Source organism: Emiliania huxleyi (assembly GCF_000372725.1).
Source record: "Emiliania huxleyi CCMP1516 unplaced genomic scaffold EMIHUscaffold_24, whole genome shotgun sequence".
NCBI classification, from domain to species: Eukaryota; Haptophyta; order Isochrysidales; family Noelaerhabdaceae; genus Emiliania; species Emiliania huxleyi.
Genome location: NW_005200250.1, coordinates 142,291 through 162,156, shown reverse-complemented (window position 1 = coordinate 162,156; position 19,866 = coordinate 142,291). Strand labels below are relative to the sequence as shown.

The window sequence follows — 19,866 nt, the reverse complement described above, 5'->3', positions numbered from 1 at the left end:
TCTTGAAGGTCCGATACTGGAAGCCCATATAGGCACCTTACACTCCCCCGCAGTATCGCACCTCTTGAGCGACACTACGTTTCCGCAGCTGGGGATTCTCCGGGTACCCCTCTTTGTACCCGTGCTGGCCGGATTCCTCCTCCGAACAACTCAAGTTCGATCGTGCCCAGTCTCGAACTGGTGCAGCCACTATCTCACCGGAGGTACCATGTCCGAAAAGGCTACCGGCCAAAAGCGCATGTCTTGAAGGTCCGATACTGGAAGGCCATATAGGCACGTTACACCTGTGAACAGCGCCGATAAGGTTTTTGCTCGCCTTCCCTGGGACCCCGTGTTGCATGTCACTGTCATCACTGTGCGATTTCGGGGCCCGGGGTTGTGCGTTTACGTGAACAGCGCCGCGTTTTCGCGAGGTTTTCGATCATCATCTGGAGTTGCTGGGCTCTGGGCACATGCGCGCCTTGAACGAAGGCCCCACGTCGCCGACGTCGACGGAAATCAGGGGCGCGGCTCCACTCCTCCGCGGGGCAGGGGAGTCGGAAGATATACCGCTCCAGCAGCGACGGTGTGCTGCGGGGTCTCTCGACAAGTGGAGTGGGCACGCCACTGCTCGGCATTGGCTCCCGGGGCTGAGTTTGATTCGCCTCTCCCGCCCCTTCCTGTACCAGCCACTGGCCTGCGTGACGGTCCTCTCCCTCCTCGTCACCTTTCTCGGAGCGGAGTACGGATACGCAACCCTCGACGTCGCTGCGGACATCTCGCTCGGCGTCGGCACACCCCTCGCGCTGCTGCTGGCGTTCCGGCTCAACATCAGCTACACGCGCTGGCTCGAGGGCCGCACACTCTGGGGCAAGCTCGTCGAGAGCTCGCGCTCGATCGTCAGCACGGCCGTCTCCGCCACGCTCGCCGCCCAGTCGGACGGATGCGGAGGCGAGGAGGCGAGGGCGACGCAGGAGCGCGCGCGCGAGGTGGCCGGCTGGTGCGTCGCCTTCGCCTACTACCTGCGAGGCCGGCTGCACGACGACGACCCGGCGGAGGCGACGCCCGCGGTGCAGCAGCTCCGCGACGCCCTCGAGCGGCTCCTCGGCGCGCGCGCCGTCGACGAGCTCGAGGCGGCACGGGCGGCAGGGCGCAACGTGCCGCTGCGCGTGCTCTGCCGGCTCCGCGGCTCCGCCTCGCGCCTGCTCCGCGGCTGCGGCGGCGGCGGAGCCGGGCCTGCCGGCTCGGCGTCGGCTCTTCTCGCGTCGGAGCTGCTCGTCGGGGCCCGCGACGAGGAGCTGTTCGGCACGCTGTCGGGCTGCGAGCGGCTGACCAGCACGCCCACCCCGCCGGGCTACGTCGCGATCCTCCGCTCCGCCCTGCTCGCCTTCCTCGCCCTGCTCCCCTTCATCGTGGCGGAGCTCGGCCTGGTGGAGGTGCCCGTCTGCCTGCTCACCTCGCTGATCCTGCTCGGCATCGAGGACGTGGCCGTCCAGCTCGAGGTGCTTTGTGCCTGGCGTCGGTTAAGCGCGCGCTTTTCGATGAGCGGCTTGCTACTACACTAGGTGCCCTTTGGTGACGACGAGAACGACCTCCCGCTCGCCCACTACTGCGTCGCGCTCGAGGCCGACCTCGCAGAGCTCCTGGACCTGCTCCCCGCGCCGGACGACGGGCTTGCGGAGCCGCCAAAGAATGCCTGACTGACATATTCCTGCCTGGGCGCACGCACATGACTTGTAAAAGCATGCCAACAGTGTCAAACATCGGTCGGCTCTACTTGCGTCTTGGGTATCGTGGCGCGCGGCGGCGCCTGGAGGGGATCCTCACTCACGGTCACTCACTCAACTCACTCTCTCTCTCTCTCACGCAGTCAGTCGCAGACAGACAGTCACACACACTTCACACTGAATCACAATCAGGCCCCCCGACCGCGTCGAACTCATCGGCGCGGGCTCTCTCGGCTACGGGACCGGCCCCAGCTTCGGCTGAGGGCTAACAAGCTGCCGAGCCCAAATCACTGTCAAGTCGTGATTTCTTGTTGGTTTTCAAAAATCTCTCTGAATCAGAGTTGTTTGGTATTGCTAAAAATCTCTCTCTCTCTCTGAATCAGACAGACAGCTCACTCACAGGTTCACAAAAAAACTCACACACACGCCACACACAGACGCAAGCAGAAAGAAAGAAAGAAAACACACAACGCAAGGGAGGAGGAGACGCAAGCAAGTGATCATATCCACAGCATCGAATTTTCTTTCTTTTGGCCTCCCTGATGAGCTCCGCCGGCAAAACCTCGGTGAAGGCCAAGGACGCAAACTTAGTCGGCGGAGGCTCGTCGCTGCACTTCACGACGATCCACACACACCACGGCAGGAGGCGTCTAGATTTTGGACTAGCGGCGCACACCTTCCAGCACAGCTCGTGGCGCCTCGCTCCGGCTTTGGTTGGACCAAGGCGCGGGCGCCCGCCCGGATGCAGGCCCGCGGCGCGCGACGTGTGGAGGAGCGCTCGGCCGACAATGCCTACTCCCGCTCAGCGCGGCACAAGGCGACGTCTCACATCCGCCTGCTCGTCCAGCCGGGCGCTCACCGGCTGCGGGTGCGGGCGTGGTGCTCGGCGATCGACGTGAAGCAGCGCCTGCGCGATGCGTGCGGCGTCCCCGTCGGCTTCATCCGCCTCTTCCACGGCCCGAGAGAGCTGCCCAATTTGGCGCGGATGATTGACCTGCTGCCCTCCTCCTCGCGCAACTCGAGTTCGTCGTCATCGTCGCGCTCGCGCGTGGTGAGCCTGACGATGCGCGCGCAGAACCCGAGCGACTTTGCCACCGGCTGCTACCTCCAGGCGTGGGGCGGCCAGGCGAGCCGAGGCGGCCGGGGCCGTCGCCGCAGAGTTCCCTCCTCACCTTTGGCAGCGGCCTCTTGATAGGCCGAGGATGCGGAGATGCCGGTGCCGCTGACGAAGTTGCTCTCCAAGTGCCAGCAGGGGCTCGCGATGGGCTTCGCGCCGCAGCTCGCGTGGGACGGCACGGGCGGCACCTACGTCCTGCGCGACGCCTCTCGCGCGCCGCTCGCCGCCTTCAAGCCGCGCGACGAGGAGGCCTTCGCTCCAAACAACCCGCGCGGGCTGCCCGGCAAGCTGGGGCAGCCGGGCATCCACGGCTCCATCGCGTCGGGGGAGGCCCATGTGCGCGAAGTGCTCGCGCACCGCCTCGACCACGGCCACTTCGCCTCTGTGCCGCTCACGCTGCAGGAGCGCGCCGTCTCCGCGCCCGCGCCTGCTCCGCGCCCGGCGCTGCTGCTCACCCCTGCACTCGACCGCCGCAGGCCGAGGCCGTCCATCCGGCCTTCTACGTCCATTCGCACGTGGCTCTGTCGCGCTACGGGTGCGCTACCCCCCAACCCTCCCCCCCCTCTTCCAAACCTCCCAGCCCCTCCCCCTCACCCTCCCACCCTCCACTGCCCTGCTCTCGCCTCGGCCGCAGCGCCAGCGCGCCACCCTTCCCGCGGCGCGCGTGCACCGCCGCCGAGCCATCACCCCCCCCCTTCGCGCAGGGCCAAGGTCGGGTCGCTGCAGCTCTGGGTTCCGCATGACGACGTTGCGGCCAACCGCGGCGCAGCTACCTTCCCGACGCGAGAGGCGACACCGAGAGAGATATATGGAGAGGGCCCGCGCTCCCCAATTTGCCTGCTTCGGCCTGTGGATGGAGCGGGGCGCGGGCCGTAGGTGCACAAGATCGCGCTGCTCGACATGCGCCTCCTCAACACGGACCGGAACGACTCGAACATCCTGGTGCGGGACATGCTGGTGCGGGACGCGGCGGCGCACCGCACCCCCTCGCTCGCCTCCTGCTCCTCCTCGTCGAGCGAGTCGCGCCGCTCGTGCGGCGTGCCGGCGCTGGCGCCGGGCGAGACGGAGTGCGCCGCCGCCGACGCGCCGCTGTCCGCCGCGTCGATTCCCATGCTCGAGGCGCAGTCGTCGCCAATCGACTTGTGCGCGACGCCGCCGCAAGGCAGCTGCGCGGGCGGGGCGTGCGGCGGCCCGCCCCCACTCGCGCTCCCGCCGCCGTCGCACGAGCGGCGCGACTCCTTCGGCGCCGCCGCCGAGTCACTCTTCGAGACGACTCGCTTCCGGCCGGCGGCGCCGCCCGCCGACGTGCCGCCGTCCGCGCCAGCCGCCGCGGCGCCGTCCGCGCCATCCGGGCCGTCCGCGCCATCCGCGCCATCCGGGCCATCCGGGCCGTCCGGGCCGTCCGGGCCGTCCGGGCCGTCCGGGCAGGTTCGCGAGTGCGAGCTGGTGCCGATCGACCACGGCGGCTGCCTGCCCTCGTCCGCCGCCATCTCGTGGTTCGACTGGTGCTGGCTCTCGTGGCCGCAGATGAGCGTCCCGCCCGACGCAGAGACGCGCGCGTACGTCGCGCGGCTCGACCCACCTTCGGAGGCGAGCGCAGCGCTCCCGCTCTCCCCCTCTCCCTCCGGGCGCCACCCTCGATTGTTGCGCGCGTCAGGCGAAGCTGCTCGCAGAGTACGGCGTGCCGCCCGCGGCGATCCGCGCCTCGTGCTGCGCCACGCTCCTCGTGCAGGCGACCGTCGCCGCCGGCCTCTCCCTCCTCGACGCCGCCCTCCTCCTCTGCCGGCCGGACGACGACGCGCCGTCCGAGCTCGAGCGGCTGATTGCGCAGGCCGAGCGGCTGACGGCGCACGCGCTCTCCAAGCCGCGGCTGCCAGAGGAGAGGCGTGCGAGACACGCGAGCTACGAACAGGCGTATGCCCTCTCCAACCCGCGGCTGCGCTCGCACGCCGACGGCGCGACGTACTCCCCCGACCTCAAGCAGCCAAAGCAGCGGCAGGCGGTCGGCTTCGGCGCGAGGCCCGACCGCTCGCTGTCTGCGGAGGACCTCTCCTCGCTCGACGCGCGCGGATCGGCCCCGGCGTCGCCGCGCGGAGGCGCGCTGCCGGCGGCGTGCTCGCCGTCCATGGGTTTGGCAGCCGGCAGCCGCGCGGGGGGTGCCGAGCCGCGGCAGCAGGCGTGGGGCGCCGACTCGCCCGAGGAGGCGGGCCGCGGCCTCGCCGGCGCGCGGGACTCGACGGCGGCGATGGACGAGGGGTTGCCGCCCACGCGCCGTAGCTCGCTGCCGACGCTACTCCACCGCGTCTCGTCGGAGCGCGCCATCGGCTCCGCCACCGCCTCCTCGCCGTCCGCATCGTGCGGCGCGACCGGTGGCACCGGCCCCGCAGCCGCGGGAGCGTGCGGCGGCGCGTCGAGTCTCCTGGACGGGCACATCGCCTTCGACGGCTCCGCCGCCGAGGAGACCTTCTACGAGTACTACGGCCGGCTGCTCGACGAGGCGGTGCGGCGCGCGGTGCGGCGAGTCGCGGTGAGCGGCGGGGCGGCGCAGGACGGCGCGGCGGCGGGAGGCGGCGAGCGCGAGGCGGCGGCGGGCGGGCGGCGAGCCGCCGCCGCGCCCGGGCCGGCCGGCGGCGGCGAGAGCACTGGCTTTTGCACCGTCGGCGAGCCGCCGCGCCGAATGAGCGAAAACAACTTGGCGCGGCTCGTCCCGCGCTCGTCCCGCTCCTCGATCAAGGAGGATGAGGAGGACTCGAGCTGAGGCGTGGGGGCGTGCGGCCGTGCCGACGTCCAGAACATCCGAGCGTGAGGCGTTCGCCTGGTGACGATCTGGACGCCCCTGCTCGCGCGCACGTGACGACCCACGTGCGGCGTGAAGGGCGAGGCTGGTGGAGCGAGAGAGAGAGAAGAGAGAGAGGGGCATGTGCATGACGTGAATGATTTTGTTGATGATTTTGGTTTCGACGACGGCACGACAAACTCACCTCCTCTCTCCCCCAAAGGCTTGCCGTACGGGGTGTGGCGAGGCTGGGTGAGAGGCTGAGACGCGTGAGAGACTGCAGACTCTGAGAAGAGTTGACCAGGGGGGTTATGCGCCCGCCCGCCGGGCCCTCCTGCTGTCCTGCTCGGCTCCAGGCTCCAGCCAGTAGACAAGTCGTGTCATCAACAGCGTAGAAGGATCTGACCTCAGGGCTGATGTGACCAAGCGTTGGTAGCGTGGTTTTACCTCACACCCGTGGTCTCACAGTGTGCCCGCAGTCACCGAGCAGTGTCGGCTGTCGCTCACACAAGCGGCAGCACAAGTGACTGAGGGCCAGTGAGGGCGAGCCCATCGCCGTCACAGCTGTGGCAGCGCACAGTACGTGGCTGGGTCGACAGCGATTGTAGGACAACGAAGGGACCAAGGAACCCTAGGAACCGGAGGAAGCGTCGCCTCCGGCGACCCCTCAAGGGGGAACTTCAGAGAAATGTACCCAAGAGGAATGTAGAGAGAGAGATTTTTAGAAGCCAACAAGAAATGTGTCACACAGAGTGATTTGCGCTCGGCGGAATGTACCGAAGTGAATTCGCAGAGGATTATACCCGAGAGGAATATACCAAAGTGAATCATGGGAATATACCCAAGAGGAATGTACCGAAGTGAATTCCCAGAGGACTATACCCGAGAGGAAAATAACAAAGTGAATCCAAGAACCAGAGGACTATACCCAAGAGGAATTTACCGAAGTGAATTCCCAGAGGAGTATACCCGAGAGGAATATACCGAAGTGAATCAGAGGAATATACCCAAGAGGAAGAATACACCATAGTGGATTATACCAAAGAGGAATACACCGATGTACCAAAGAGGAATACACCGATGTGAATTCCCGAGAGAAATATACAAAGAGAAATACCCAGCAAGAATATGCCAAAGTGGATTATACCAAAGAGGAATACACCGTGGTGAATTCCCGAGAGAAATATACCAAAGAGGAATATACCAAAGAGGAATATACCAAAGAGGAATATACCATAGAGGAATGTACAAAGAGAAATACCCAACAGGAATATACCAAAGTGAATACCCCATATACATAAAGAAATCCCCAGAGGAATACATCTAAGAAAATACCCAAGAGGAATGTACCTAAGGAAATACCCCAAGGAAATACCTAAGGGATATCTAAGGGTCATATCTAAGGTGTGAAGAACCGTCAAAAGTGGTCAGAACTGTACCTCCTGAGTAGATATGGCTCTCGTTCACAGTCGACTTGTGTGTGAACCAAAAAGTGGCCGCCATGGAGCCGCCTTCTTCGGTGCCCGCCCTCGCGGTCCGTGCGCCAGCCGCCACGCTGTCAGCTTGTGCGCCGGCTGCCGCGCCGGAGAGGCGCCGATCGCCGCGGCGCTTGCGACGGCACCGGTGCGGGCAGCGATGAGTGCTGTTTGCGTGTCGATTGTCGCCTCTTGGGCTTGTCCGCCAGTCGATCTGTGTGGTCACGCTCTCGCGGCGCTTGTTGTGTGAGTTGTACTCAGTAAAAGCGTTATTGACACGTCACCGTCCATCGACCCCACCCGCCGGCATCGCTCGCCGCGCGTTCCTTCCCACTTGTGCCGTACAACGCTCCGCGAATTTTGGACGGGACAGAGGGTGGCGTGCGGTGAGGAGAGTCTTCGGATAGACGGGCGCGTGCTGGCGGCTCCCTGCATCCATGCCCGAGATCCGGCGTGAAGGAATCCGTGGCGTGACGCGACCGTGTGCCGTACCAAGGGGCACTGGCTTGAGCTCTCCACATCGAACACGTCCGTTTTCGGAGATATATGGAGGCAGTAGACATAGTAAACATACGATCGCACGGTTGAGTGGGCGCACTCACGGTGCGGATGCCGACGCCGCTCACCACACAGACCGCACTCGCGCACACCGTCTAATCGCGGCACGAGGCTTGCCCTGGCGCTATCACACACGACACTATCACGCACGACAGCAGCAGGTCTGCCAGCAGACACGGGCGCGCTCATTCCTCGTCCTCCGGGTCGACGAACCAGGCTGTGAGAAACCAGTGGCTTCCCGGTGCCGGCTCCGCGTCCGAGACGTCGGTGACAGCGGTGACGGTGTTCGCCACCATGATGTGCAGGCGACCGTGTTCCCTGGGGTCGCTGATGGTCCGCTCAAAGTACTCGCGCCAGTGGTTGAGGGGGCCGACCGTGAGCCACGACGCTTCGTTCGCCCAGTGGTGCGCGAGCTCGTGCACCTGGTTCGTGGAGAGGTACTGCGCCTCGTCCTCGTAGCCCCAGTCGGGCATCGAGGTGTGCGCCGCGTACACGGTCAGCGGCACGTTGTGCGCGACGGCCTGCTCTATCGGGTACTGCGAGAAGTCGCCGCGCGAGTTGAGCAGGTCGTGCTCGAAGTTGTGCAGGTCCACCGCCCAGCAGGCTGCGAGGTAGCCGCACAGGTTGCGGAGCTGATCCGTCCCGAAAAGAGTCCTGGTGGAGAGGCCGCTCTCGGCCATGAGGTTGGCCGCGCTCTGCGCCTCGTTGGAGGTGAGCAGGTCGATGACGATGGCACGACCCGAGCGTTGGCGCCGGCGCGGCTGGGAGTCGGCGGTGCACCCCTCCTTGTCGTTCAGCACCTCGCACCACTTCTTAGCGTCGGACAGCGAGAAGGTCGTGAGCACGGCGGGTGAGGGGATGCCTGGCGCTGGCTCGACTGTCGAGTGCTGCTGCGGGGCGTTGTAGAGGATGGTCTCGATGAGGGCGAGTACCTCGGCCTGGTTCGCCGGTTCGACAGTGTCCATGAGACCCAGCCGCCACATCGCCTCCGAGCGCCCCACGTCAAAGCCCGCGATGTCGTTCCACTTGCCCGCCAAGACCGACTCGTCCAACCGGTACTTCCCAGTCTGCATCATCCAGGCAGGAGCGGCAGAGACATCGCCTGCCATAGCGCCCGAAGCGAGTGCTCGAAGACGCACCACAGTCCCAGGCGATGGAGGTTGCCCAGCTTGAAGGCCATCTGTTTTGAGTCTGCCCATGGGTTGCCGTTCGTCTTGTCCGACGTCTTGGAGATGAGCGACGCCTTGGCGAAGTACAGCTCTTTCCCCTGCTTGAGCTCGTCGTCGTCGATCCCGAATCGAATGCCCAGAAAGTGCGGCCGCCCGCGATCCTGACAAGCGAGGCGGGTGTGTGCAGTGAGTGCAGTGTGGAGGGTCGAGCGAGTGTCGTCAACGCGGACCTTATCGTCGTAGCCCACGAAGTATTCCCAGTCCTTGTGCGCAACCGTCTTGCACGAGAGGCGCGGTTTTTTGCCGTCCACGCACTCGTTGATTAACTGGTTAGCAGACAGGTAGGGGTGAGCGTGACTCGTAACACTAAGCTGTCTCGCCCAAACCATTACTTACACACACAAAGAGTCGCGGGGAGTCGCGGGTTGGTCTCGGGGAGAGCATAGGTACAGGTGCAGGTCTCGTGGACAGCTGACACTCTGACTAAGTAACAAGAGAAAAGAATTTTCTCACAGAGAAGGGCGGGCAGCACGCCCGCCACCTGAGACAGCCAGTCACGGTCGCGGCCTTCCGACTCGCGCCTCCGCCTCACTGGCACTATTGTAGCCCTGGCCGGTGCGCGTGTGGAGTTGAAACTCCCGAGTAAAAATTCGAACGCGTTCTCTCACGGTGACCAAAAAATGTCCACCTCAGAGGCACCTCCGGAGGCAGGCCGCCGCACGCCGGCGACACAGCTCCAGCTGTCGAGCTGACCCGCAGCTCCTCTCATAGCGGGAACTGTGACGAAAGTTGACTGAGGCGGTTGTCAGGAATCATCATACGGATCACATGGTGGCTCTCTCATGACGGGAGACCGCCCGACCACTCCTGGGTGGCACTGCCACCGGTGTCGCTCGACGTCCTGTCGACAGCGTGCCGACAGCGACACAGACCATGTGGGACGCGTCGAGTATCGACCTCTACTGCTTACCCAGCCTTCGAGTGTATCCTGCCTGTGGTCCCACACCCACTGGTGTCCATCGCAGAGACCGCAGGAGGTCATGAGGGTCGATGGGAGTGCCAACCCCACAATGCCTAAAGACCCAGCCCAGTAGGCTGTGCCAACTGTGCAGAGCGTGTGAGCAGCAGAGGAGCTGCTCCCTCCAGCCTCCAGGCTTCACAGTCGCAAAGAGGTGCATGCCACCGAAGGCGCTGGGCCTGGGTCGAGGTTCGCCGAGCGCGGCGAAATCCGCTATCCGGGGCGCGGCGGGGACACCGTCACCGACGAGCGCGTTGGAGTATTCACTCCGGACAAAAACAGTGGCACGCGCCGCTGCGCGGTGCGTGCCACTGCCACTGTGGTCTTAGAGTTAGACTTAGCGGCGAGAGGCGCGGGACCGCGTCTGTGGCGAGGTGGGTCGCGTCCCCGCTTTTCCGTCACTTGACCGCCCTCCACACACCCTCTATCCTGCCTCTCTGACGTGTGACGAGTGACGTCTGGGGGGCGCGTGGTGGCTCAACTCTCCGCTTCGCGAGGCGTTCGACATCGCGCTCGCCAGCACACGTGCGAGGGCAGCCTGTGGCGCCGCTCGGCCCGCCCTGCGAGTTGTTGGGCTAGCCCTTTAGCGCGACGCCCACCGCGTAGAAGGCGGCCGTCGCAACCGCCATGATGACGCTGTTGACGAAGATGCCGCGGTTGTCCTTCGGGACGGCGACGTCGCGCAGCACGACGGTGATCTTGAAGACGCGGTACGAGAGCACGAAGTAGACGGCCGAGACGACGGCCATGTTGAGCCAAAAGGAGGGCAGCCAGACCATGAGGAACTTGGGCGAGCCGTTGATGCCGGTCGACTTCATCCAGATGTGGAACTGCAGGATGTACGTCTCGAGCGTCACCTTGCCGCACCAGGTGAAGAGGTGCATGTACCGGGCGCGCAGGCCCGCGGTCGCGTTGCGCAGCACGAGGAAGACGGCGATCGGGATCCACGACGTGTACGGGTGCACCTTGTTGTACTCGCGCTTCGGGCGGAGGAAGTAGGTGTGCACGTACCAGCCGCCGACGGCGAGGGCGCCGCCGATGACCGCCGCCTTGGCGAGGGCCCGCTTGCCCGAAGGCAAGTCCTCGATCGCCTGCAGCTGGCGGTCGTACCACGGGAAGGAGTAGGCGCAGAGCATGCCGAAGATCCAGACGAAGTGGTCGAGGCCGGAGCGGAAGAACCACTCGTGAAGCGAGTCGGTGAACTCGGGGTGCCTACGCGGCAGGGGTAGCGCTGGCTCCGAGGCAGCTCCTGGACGGCGTGCGCCGGTGAGCTCTGGGTGCAGAGGGTCGTGGAAGCCGGCGGTGGGCTTGAAGACGGCGTGGAAGACGCCGGGCACGTCGTAGAGCAGGACCCTGCGCGGGCGGCGCCGAGAGGGGCGGGGGATGGGCCGAGGGGGGCGGGGGATGGGCCGAGCCCGAGGGGCAGGGGAGGAGTGATTGTGAGGGAAGCGGGTGGGAAGCGGGTGGGAAGCGGGAGGCGGAGGGCGCACGTCGCCCGCCGCTTCGCCGCAGCCGCCTTAAGGCACGCATAGCGGCAGCACATGGTACGGTGCGCGTACTTGAGCAGGCGTTGCGCGCCGCAAGTAGCGCACTGGCCCTGGGAGACGGCGATATGGCGTCGTGCGCTGTGCGGCATACGCTGGTCGGGACCGCGTCCAGGTATTTTTCGGGTAAACCTGGACTTTTGCAGGTATTACCCGGGTTTTACCCGGAGTTGGCCTTATGTCGTCTAAGTTCATGGCCCCCGACCATACAGCGTCTAAGTCTGAGCCCGGCTCCGTGCGGGGGCTAAGTTGAGCGCTCGCTCGCTGCAGAGGCTAAGTGTAGAGCGACCCTCTAGCCCTACTACCCAACCATTGGTGGGGCGGGCGAGCGCGCGGGTCGGGGCTGGTACGCACGAAGAAGTTGAGCCTCCACATCATCTGCATAAAGCGCGGCAGCGTGAAGTCCTTCCGGATGTAGTAATAGGAGAAGTTGTCGAAGCCGGTCATCCAGACGTAGGCGGCGATGTAGAGGCGGATCGCGTTGTAGATCTCCCCCTCCGCAAAGTAGTGGTAAAAGATGAACTGCAGCTGCATCCAACCCTTCCACTCCTCTGTCTGGTCGCGCTGCAGCGGCGCCGTCACGACCTCGCCCTTCTTGCCGGCGAGGCGGAGGGTGCAGAGTCCGACGGTGAGCACGGCCGCGCAGAGGCCCCAGAACATCGTCGGCGACACCGTCTTTGGCCCCTTGGCGAACAGCGTCGTCCGGTCGCACAGGTAGACGTACCCCATGATTGCGGAAAACTCGGCGGCGGCACGCAGGGCGGCCAGGCCCGAGGATCTGATGCCAAATATGACCGGCTCGGGTGGAGAGATCGAGTCCCTGCTCGACTCGTCCTCCGTCGTGAGCACGGACGCGTCCTCGCCGCCCGATTCGCTCGCCACCTTTATCCCTTTGAGCCCCGCGTCCTCACTACTCGGCACGCCACCGTAGCCGAGGCGTGGAGAGAGGAACATCCCAACCTCCACGCCGAACCACGCGGCGATGGCGAGCCCGTAGGCCACAGCGACACCCAGCTGCGCGGCTGTGTAGTCCGTGTACTCGGATATGGAGCCCATCCAGATGAGCAAGAAGCGGTACGCAGCCAGAGCACCGCTCGCTGCAGCGACGCATGCAAGGTGTGGCAGGAGCGCCATCCCTTTACTCGCGTCGCGCGGAGGGCTCGAAGCGGCGTCCGCGGCGACGGGGCGATAGCCGGCGCGGCTCCTCCGGCGGCTCGGAGGTGAAAGCTCGCTCCAAACCGTGGGTGTCGTGACTGCGCGTGTTCGACGCCGCCAAGGCGCCTTACCGCCCGTACTTTAGCTTACTGGGAGAAACGACAGAGACCTTGCGTGTCTACTCAGCGCGTAGCACACTCCTTTCCTTCAGATGTGTGGCGGCGGCTTGCCTTCTCCCATCCCTCATTTGCATCCTTGGTATTCTTATTGGCCCGGCTTGTCTTTGGTGGTTCTGCCACGCAGCTTCTACAATTGTAGTTTAGGTAACAGTTTACCGCGGTGTGGCAAACTTGGTCCGAACCGCTCGTAGCCCCAGCAACCGCGATCCCCCTGCGAGTGTTTTGTGTGCGCCCGAGCCGAGCCGGCATGGACACCAACCAAGTGGACGATGACGACATGGCCTGGTTTTTCGGAAGGGCGGGCGAGTCCAAGGAGAAGTCTACACCCAACAGCGGCGGCCACGCCAGAGCGCCGCCGCAGCCACGGGACTGTGACCACTGCGAGCATTGTGGTGGGAGAAAGACAGTCGTCGAGACGAGCAGCCGAGACCTCGAGGCGAGCAAGGCGACCTGGGCGGACGTGCGTGCGCTCCCTCCACTCCCCAAGCAGCACCTCGACCACATGCGGAAGGAGGCGCGGAGAGGCAAAGTGCTCGTCTCGGGCTTAATCGTCCTGTTTTGCGCGCCCGTCACCCTGTCGGGCGACGAACGCACGTGGATATACGCGGTGCTCATCTACACGGGCTGTTCCGTCGCATTTGCCTGCCTGGTCGTTATCATGTGGTCCGACCCTGGTGTCGTGAAGAGATCGCCGGAACGCTGCTTTCCGCAGCCCAAGTCGATCATCGAAGCGCTCAGCGAGAGCAAGGGCGTCAACAAAATACAGGGAAACGTCAAGGTGGGCGAGCACGTCTTCTGCGGCCGCTGCTTGGTATGGCGGCCAGCCGGTACGAAAGTGCACCATTGCTCGATCTGCAACCGTTGCGTCTATGGTTTTGACCACCATTGCGGCGTCTTTGGGAGGTGTATCGCCGCGGGCAACATCCGCCCGTTCGGCCTGATCATCATGATGGGCTTCGCCACCTTTTGGACCTGGCTCGTCTTCCTCTCCTCCGAGTTGCTGTGGGACCTCGGCTTTCAGGGCGGATACGGCGAGGTGGAACCTCTTATAGCGCCCCCCGCACACGCTGCAACTCAGGTTCCGCGTACCTGGCTGTATCTCATGGAACCCGTTGCCTCGGCTAGGTGATTGCTTCCGTAGCGCTCGCTACGTTCTGCACCTGGCTCCTCTTGCTCATCATCGTCAAAGCCTGCTGCGTCTGCCCGCACAAGCAATGAAGTCGGACGTCGCTTGAGCCCAGCGCTTCTTACCTCGGCCCACACGGCCACACGCCTTGGTCAGATGACTGGGGAATCGCCTAGCGCGGCTACAGTAAATAAACGAATCTCTCTACTGCACTAGCCGTCTTTTCCGGCTGTAATGGTGAAAGCGCGCCCAACTCCCTGTCTCGAACACCATGCTCGATACGAACACGCAATACGTGCGCCTCCTGTCGACTCGCTGATTTGGATGAAAAGACACGCGCGTCGCGTGCGGTGTGTTCGAACTGCACCTTCCACATAAATGACAACGGGCACCTCACACGGGCCGATGACTGTCCAGGGTGTCGTGTCGGGGACTTACTAGCCGTGTCAGGGCCTCTACTTGCCCAGTGCTGCCACGAAGACGGGCGTGCGAGCGGGCAGCGAGCGGGCAGCTGGTGGCAGCGGCGACCGCGTCCAGGGGCTCTTCCCTGAGCTCAGGGCTGCTTGCCGAACGCGCCGATGGGGGCTGGGCGAGGCCACCAGCGCCGTCACGCCGAGACGCGGAGAGGAGTGGTCGCTCAGCGAGCCAACGATCACGTGAGGTGGCGCTAGGAACCGCGTCTCCTCGCACGAGTTCGCCACCGGCCGCGGGCGAGCAACTATAGACTCCGTGATGTAGAGGCCGGGCCGGAGCAGAGGTGCAGTTGCCTGACGCTCGGAACTCATCGGACCGAGTCGTCGCCGCTCTGACGTGAACTTCCACTCGCCCGTCTCGATGTAGTTGCGAGCGCGGCTGGCAACCTTGGGCGAATAGTAGCGCGACGTGACGGCAGCATTGCCGCCAGCTTCTCCTTGGCTGACCGCTGGCGCGAGCGCCACCGCTCGCTGCGGCGTCAGCAAACGCCTTGGAGAAGTTGCCGGAGAGGTTGCAGTGGACTGCAGGCAGACTGCTGAGCGGCGGCGCGACGCCCTACCAGCCTTGGCGCGCTCACGCGCCTCCCTCTCTTGGACGGCGGGCTTGAGGACGGCAGCCACAGCGAGCTGCTTCTTGCGCAGCGCAAATCGGCCCGCCTCGGAGCAGCTTGGGTCCGCCAGCGCCTGGTTCAGCGCCTCGAGCGCAAGAGAGAGGGTCCTCTCGTCGAGGCCCCGCACCTTGCGCTTGTCCCCGAGCGCCGCGAGGGTCTCTTCCAGAGCGAGCGCCGCGGCAGCACCCGCCACTGGCTCCGCAGCGGCCCGTGGCGGCGCCCCCACCTTGCGCACCTTTGAAGCAGTGTCCCCGAGCAGCAGCACTTGCACCTGGCGCAGCTCGTAGGCTCGCATTGTGAGTTTCTTGTGGATCGCCCTCTCCTGCTCCTCGGATGTGCAGCAGCGCAGCTGCGACTCGAGCGCAGCGAGCTGGCGCTCGTTGACTTCCCGGCGCCGCTCATAGGTGAGACGGGCGGCTCGTACGAGCTCCCAGCGAGCAGCAGCGCACCGGCTTGCCGCCTGTATGAGGCGGACTGCTCTGCCCAGACGAACGAAGCGGATGCGAGCCAGAAGCGCGCGGAGGCGGGTCCGGAGTAGGGCCGCCGCAGTCTCACGGCGGCGCCACGTGCGTGCGGCGATGCCACGGACCCGCGCCTGCACCACTGGAGCCATGGTAGCGGACGCCCTTTTCTGCGCCAGCCGCGACTCCGCCTCCGCACGTGCCTGCTGCGCGGCTTCATACGCCGCACGCTGAAGAGCCAGACCTGCAGCCCTAGAAACGGCGGCGCGCCGGCGATGCACGGCCTGGAGGCGGGTGCAAGCAGCTTTTTGCGCGCGGCACCGAGCCGCCGTTCGACGTCCAGCGCGAGCTCGCGCGGCGGTTTGCACCGACAAGCAGCACCTTTTGAGCTGCTCCAGCCGTGCCTCAGCGGCGCGCAGATCAGCGACAGACAGCGCCAGGGCTGAATCGTTGACTGAACGCATCCCCTCACCTTGATCAGCGCCAGCTTCCACTGACTGCAAGAGATGGTGCGCCACGGCGGCCTGCGGGGAGGGGAACTCCTCGCCACGCATCACCCCACCGTAACGGCCAACCCACCATGCGAGAGACGCCTCGTACGGCCGGCTCGAGAGCAGTGACTCTGCACGCCAGGCAAGCATCTCATCGACGCTTCTTGACTCAAATCGCTCCATCTCGCCCGTGGCAGTTGCGTTGAGGCAGTGGACCGTCAAGAACGGAGAGCCACACGCCAGGCCGGCGGCCGCCAACACGGACTGGTGCCCATCGGCTGAGCAGGAAATTCTGGATGAGCAGGAGTTGAACGATTCGCAGGCCTGCCGCACAAACGTCGACGAAGAAGAGAGTAGGACGGGGAGGAGCGAAGACAGTGCCCTCGCCGCGTGGTGTGCATCCTCTTCTGCATGCGGCGCGGAGGGAGAGGCCGAGAGGCGGCGAGCCGCTTGCTTGGCCTCTTTGCTGTCTCGGCCCGCAGCCACCTCGATAGCGTGGACCTCCTCGAGGAGGGCATGGAGCAAGCCGTCTGCGCCTCTCGCATCGCCCTCTGGCAGACCTGGGGTCGCCGGCAGGAGGAGCCGCACGTCTCGACTGCAGCCGGAGCTGCTGCTCACCGATTCGCTGGTCACGGAAGCTGTCTCTGCGGCTTCTGACTGCGATCGGCGCGCCGCCTTGAATAGGGCACGCCGGGTGCGCCGCTTTTCGGCCTCTGCCTCTTGGCGGGATGCGCTAGCCGGCGGCTCCACAGGCGCAGCAGCTTTTGGTGAGACTTGAGAGGTGGATATGCTCCGAAGGTACCGGTTGGTATGGCCAACCACCCAGTGGAGCATCAGCAAGAGGAGACCATCGCCCAGGTCCGAAGCCAAAGCCCGAGCGTCGCCCAGGTCCGAAGCCAACGCATCGCGCAAAAGCGGCACCCGAACCCCCAGCAGCGTCGCCGCAGCAGCGATAGCACGTTTTGACTCGTCGTCGGCGGGCGTGGCGGAGTGGCCGGGGAGGACGTACCAACGCACGCTAGCGATGCGCGCTGATGCGTTGATGAGAGCAAGGACGCCCTCAACCTCGGTGCTGCTCATGCCCGCGCAGCTGCACTTGCGGCCAAGCAGCTTTCTCCGTCCCTCCGCCGTCGCGCGCTGGCGCTTTCTCTCGTATGTGTCTTCTGGCAGTGGTGCGTAGAGCGCCACCACCAGCGCATTCGACACCGGCGTCGAGCGCCGCAACGCCGGTAGCCGCACCGAGACCTGCGGAGGCCCGCCTACCGTCTCAGTCACCGTCCAGAGCTGTGTGGTTCCCGAAGGAGGCAGTTTGTCCGAATCGGCTGGAAATGTTCTGCACGTCAGCGTTTGGAGCAGCGCCCGACAGTTCAAAGCCGCGCTGGCGCCATCCCTGGCCACCCTGGCGATTTCCGTCGCCCGGGCACCAGAACCGCAGCCAGCTCCGCTCGCGATGCCTCTCAAGATGGCACCAAAAGGGGTGGAGGTCGAGTCCTGGTCGCCGGTGAAGATGATGGCTCTTGGACTTGGATTCGCTGCCAGGGGCTGTGCTAGTCCCCTGCCTATGCTCGCTCCCACATCAACAAGCCCCTCGCAGGAGCCGGTGGCGTTGCCACACACCAACGCACGGCCGCCAAGAACCGTGTGGCCACAAGCGCCGGCCAAACGGCAGGCCGCTCGCGCCGCTGCATCACCGCTCGAGAAATCGCTGCCAACCAGGACATCGAGGTCAAGAGTCTCAGCCCAGAAAGGCACGGAAGCCATGCGGCGCGCGCGCGTCGGTTACCACAGAAAGCGTTGGAGAAAAATTCACTAGCGCCCTGACAAGGAATCCTATTTCCGCGCGGGTTTCTTCCTCCTGGTGTAAATTAGTGAGCCCGCTGAGGCGCAGTGCTCTTGCAGAGGCGGTTAGTGGTGCACTAACCCCGAGAAACCCTTCGGGTCACTCCTCATCGCAAACCCTGTCAGCAGTCCTCCTCCGGGAATGTACGTAAGAGCCATGCGCTTGAAATTCTTAACGGAGTCGCTTAGGCGGCTCCGGTGGTGAGCCGGTGTGTGTGCCAGTCCGCGCCAGTCCGCGCCCTTGTCGTGCCAGTGTGCTAAAAGAAAGAAAGAAAACATACAACCCAAGGGAGGGATGGGAGAACGGCACGCCGCCACCACACAGGGATTTTTTAAGGAGAGGAGTGTGATGCGCTAGCCGTCGCCCACACTGGGGAGTCTGCCTCTTCGTATCTCTTTTCGCAGTCTCTCGCCGCTTCTCGCTGCAACCCGTGCTGTGAGAGAGGCTTGTCTTCCTCCCCTCAGGTTGGGATGCTCAACGCCGTGCAGTCCATGTTAACGGGCGAGAAGCCCTCGCGCGACGGCTACTCTGATTGTCAACTTGCCAGCGTCAACCACGCCCACGCGTCGCTGCGATTTGGCGGCACAATTGCCTTCGCCGAGGTGCTCACGCAGCACAGTAAAGCGAGTGGCTCGTTCGGGTGGGATGGTAAGGAGCTGTGGGTGGCAGGCGGACTGCGGGCCACCTTTCGCGTGTACTTTTGCCAGGCGCCACACTCCCGCCAGCTATACGTTCCCGTCTGCACACACACCAGCTGATTTACCGTGCATGCGTCCTCAGTGGGAGACAAGTTTCGACCTCGACTCTCTTGACTTGCAGCGCACAGAGTTGGACCTCGGGCACGAGATCCAGGCGGCGACAGTCGAGACTCAGCGCTCGAAGCGTAGCGGAACGTTTGGGTGGACGGGGAGAACACTCTGGGCCGACGAAGGGCTGCGTGCGCGGTTCAACGTGGTCCTGTGCAGGCAGGCCACGCCGCCTCCCTCCAAGGGCGGCACGGCCGTCCGAGGCCAGCGGAGTGCTGCGGCTCCCACAGCCGCGACCAGCCGCAACCACACTGCCTCCGGCATCAGTGCCGAGGTAATGGCGTCACTTGCTGACCGCGGTGAACGGCTCGGCGCGCTGAGCGACCAGTCCGCAGCGCTGGCGAGTGATGCGGAGGGCTTCTACAACCTTGCGAAGCAGCTTAACAGGAGCTAGAGGTCCCGGGAGGCGTGTCTTGAGTCACACATACGGCAGTATGTGACCTCACTCAGTGAGCGCGTGACTCGCTCTCGGCTATAGACCTAGAGCCGTGGTCTTGAGAGTCGTATCTGGTATCTCCTATCTGACTCGAGCCGCTCCTCTCGCGCCGTCTCGCGACGGACACGAGCCGTTGGCGTTGCCGGATGTGCCGCGTTGGCGTTGGGCCGAGTGTTACGAGCAAAGCGCAAATATCTTACCCGGGTATGTGTGGTCATGGACATGCGTTTGACTGACACTCCGTGGCACCATCGCACGGCACGCGGACTCAGACGGGCCAGACACTCACATGTGACTTGTGAGAGAGAGCAAGAACCTACGCACTTACATCTTGACGGGCGCGGGCGCCTGACCCCGCTGGACCCCGACGCATAATGCCTCGAGAGCCGATGCCAATGCCTAGTCGTCCCCTCCCCCACCCAGACAGGAGGCCGCTGAGACGCTCCTCAGCTGATCTCGACAAATATTGCGTGCGTGGACGCCTCGCTAGCCTGTCCAGCGTTGCGCGCCCCTCCCCGCCCCCTCACTGCGCCGGGATCTTTTGCGCCCGATTTCGCCCGTTCGTTGCCGCGTGCCTGCCGGCGCCAGAAGGGGCGGCGTCCCGCCCTCCCGGCGTCAGCGTGTCTTGCAGCCGCTCGAGCTCGCGCGAGGTCTTTTTGGTCTGAAGCGGCGGCGGCGCCGCCCAGCCGCCCGACCCGTCCGCCCCACCCGCCGCGCCACCCGCCGCGCCACCCGCCACGCCACCCGCCATGGCCGGAGCGGCGACGGCGGCCGCAGCCGCGGCGCAAGCGGCTGCGGCGCAAGCGGCAGCGACGGAAGCGGCCGCGGCAGCGGCGGGGTCAGACGAGGCGGCGGCGCCGCCGGGAAGGACGGCGGCACAGGCGGAGACCGTCTGTGGCAGCGGCGGCGCTGCCGGCGGCGGCGC

The 19,866-nt window shown here is 64.9% G+C and overlaps 6 protein-coding genes across 6 annotated transcripts; 3 read left to right on the top strand and 3 right to left on the bottom strand.

Annotated features, from left to right (window-relative positions):
- Nucleotides 1-447: 447 nt before the first annotated feature.
- Nucleotides 448-2,023, top strand: EMIHUDRAFT_435039 (hypothetical protein). The gene is made up of 2 exons (XM_005778734.1): nucleotides 448-1,481; nucleotides 1,545-2,023. Exons 1-2 carry the CDS (start codon nucleotides 453-455, stop codon nucleotides 1,677-1,679), a joined length of 1,164 nt encoding a protein of 387 aa, XP_005778791.1. The 5' UTR covers nucleotides 448-452; the 3' UTR covers nucleotides 1,680-2,023.
- Nucleotides 2,024-2,248: 225 nt separating this feature from the next.
- EMIHUDRAFT_450250 (hypothetical protein) lies at nucleotides 2,249-5,804 on the top strand (the record flags this gene model as incomplete). Its single annotated transcript, XM_005778733.1, has 10 exons — nucleotides 2,249-2,272; nucleotides 2,350-2,757; nucleotides 2,902-3,225; nucleotides 3,300-3,358; nucleotides 3,528-3,612; nucleotides 3,700-3,780; nucleotides 4,252-4,386; nucleotides 4,481-4,935; nucleotides 5,101-5,295; nucleotides 5,506-5,804. The coding sequence occupies 10 exons, from the start codon at nucleotides 2,249-2,251 to the stop codon at nucleotides 5,579-5,581; spliced, it is 1,842 nt and encodes a 613-aa protein (XP_005778790.1). The 3' UTR covers nucleotides 5,582-5,804.
- Nucleotides 5,805-10,125: 4,321 nt separating this feature from the next.
- EMIHUDRAFT_450249 (hypothetical protein) lies at nucleotides 10,126-12,586 on the bottom strand. The gene is made up of 3 exons (XM_005778732.1): nucleotides 11,718-12,586; nucleotides 11,310-11,416; nucleotides 10,126-11,172 (listed from the first exon to the last, which is right to left on the bottom strand). Exons 1-3 carry the CDS (start codon nucleotides 12,495-12,497, stop codon nucleotides 10,395-10,397), a joined length of 1,665 nt encoding a protein of 554 aa, XP_005778789.1. The 5' UTR covers nucleotides 12,498-12,586; the 3' UTR covers nucleotides 10,126-10,394.
- A 613-nt stretch (nucleotides 12,587-13,199) lies between these two features.
- On the top strand, nucleotides 13,200-13,915 carry EMIHUDRAFT_100442 (hypothetical protein; the record flags this gene model as incomplete). Its single annotated transcript, XM_005778731.1, has 2 exons — nucleotides 13,200-13,733; nucleotides 13,823-13,915. 2 exons carry the CDS (start codon nucleotides 13,200-13,202, stop codon nucleotides 13,913-13,915), a joined length of 627 nt encoding a protein of 208 aa, XP_005778788.1.
- Nucleotides 13,916-14,278: 363 nt separating this feature from the next.
- On the bottom strand, nucleotides 14,279-17,620 carry EMIHUDRAFT_205358 (hypothetical protein; the record flags this gene model as incomplete). Its single annotated transcript, XM_005778730.1, has 4 exons — nucleotides 14,279-15,620; nucleotides 15,750-16,183; nucleotides 16,346-16,408; nucleotides 16,478-17,620. The coding sequence occupies 4 exons, from the start codon at nucleotides 17,618-17,620 to the stop codon at nucleotides 14,279-14,281; spliced, it is 2,982 nt and encodes a 993-aa protein (XP_005778787.1).
- Nucleotides 17,621-19,112: 1,492 nt separating this feature from the next.
- Nucleotides 19,113-19,692, bottom strand: EMIHUDRAFT_353855 (hypothetical protein; the record flags this gene model as incomplete). Its single annotated transcript, XM_005778729.1, has 1 exon — nucleotides 19,113-19,692. One exon carries the CDS (start codon nucleotides 19,690-19,692, stop codon nucleotides 19,465-19,467), a length of 228 nt encoding a protein of 75 aa, XP_005778786.1. The 3' UTR covers nucleotides 19,113-19,464.
- Nucleotides 19,693-19,866: the final 174 nt, after the last annotated feature.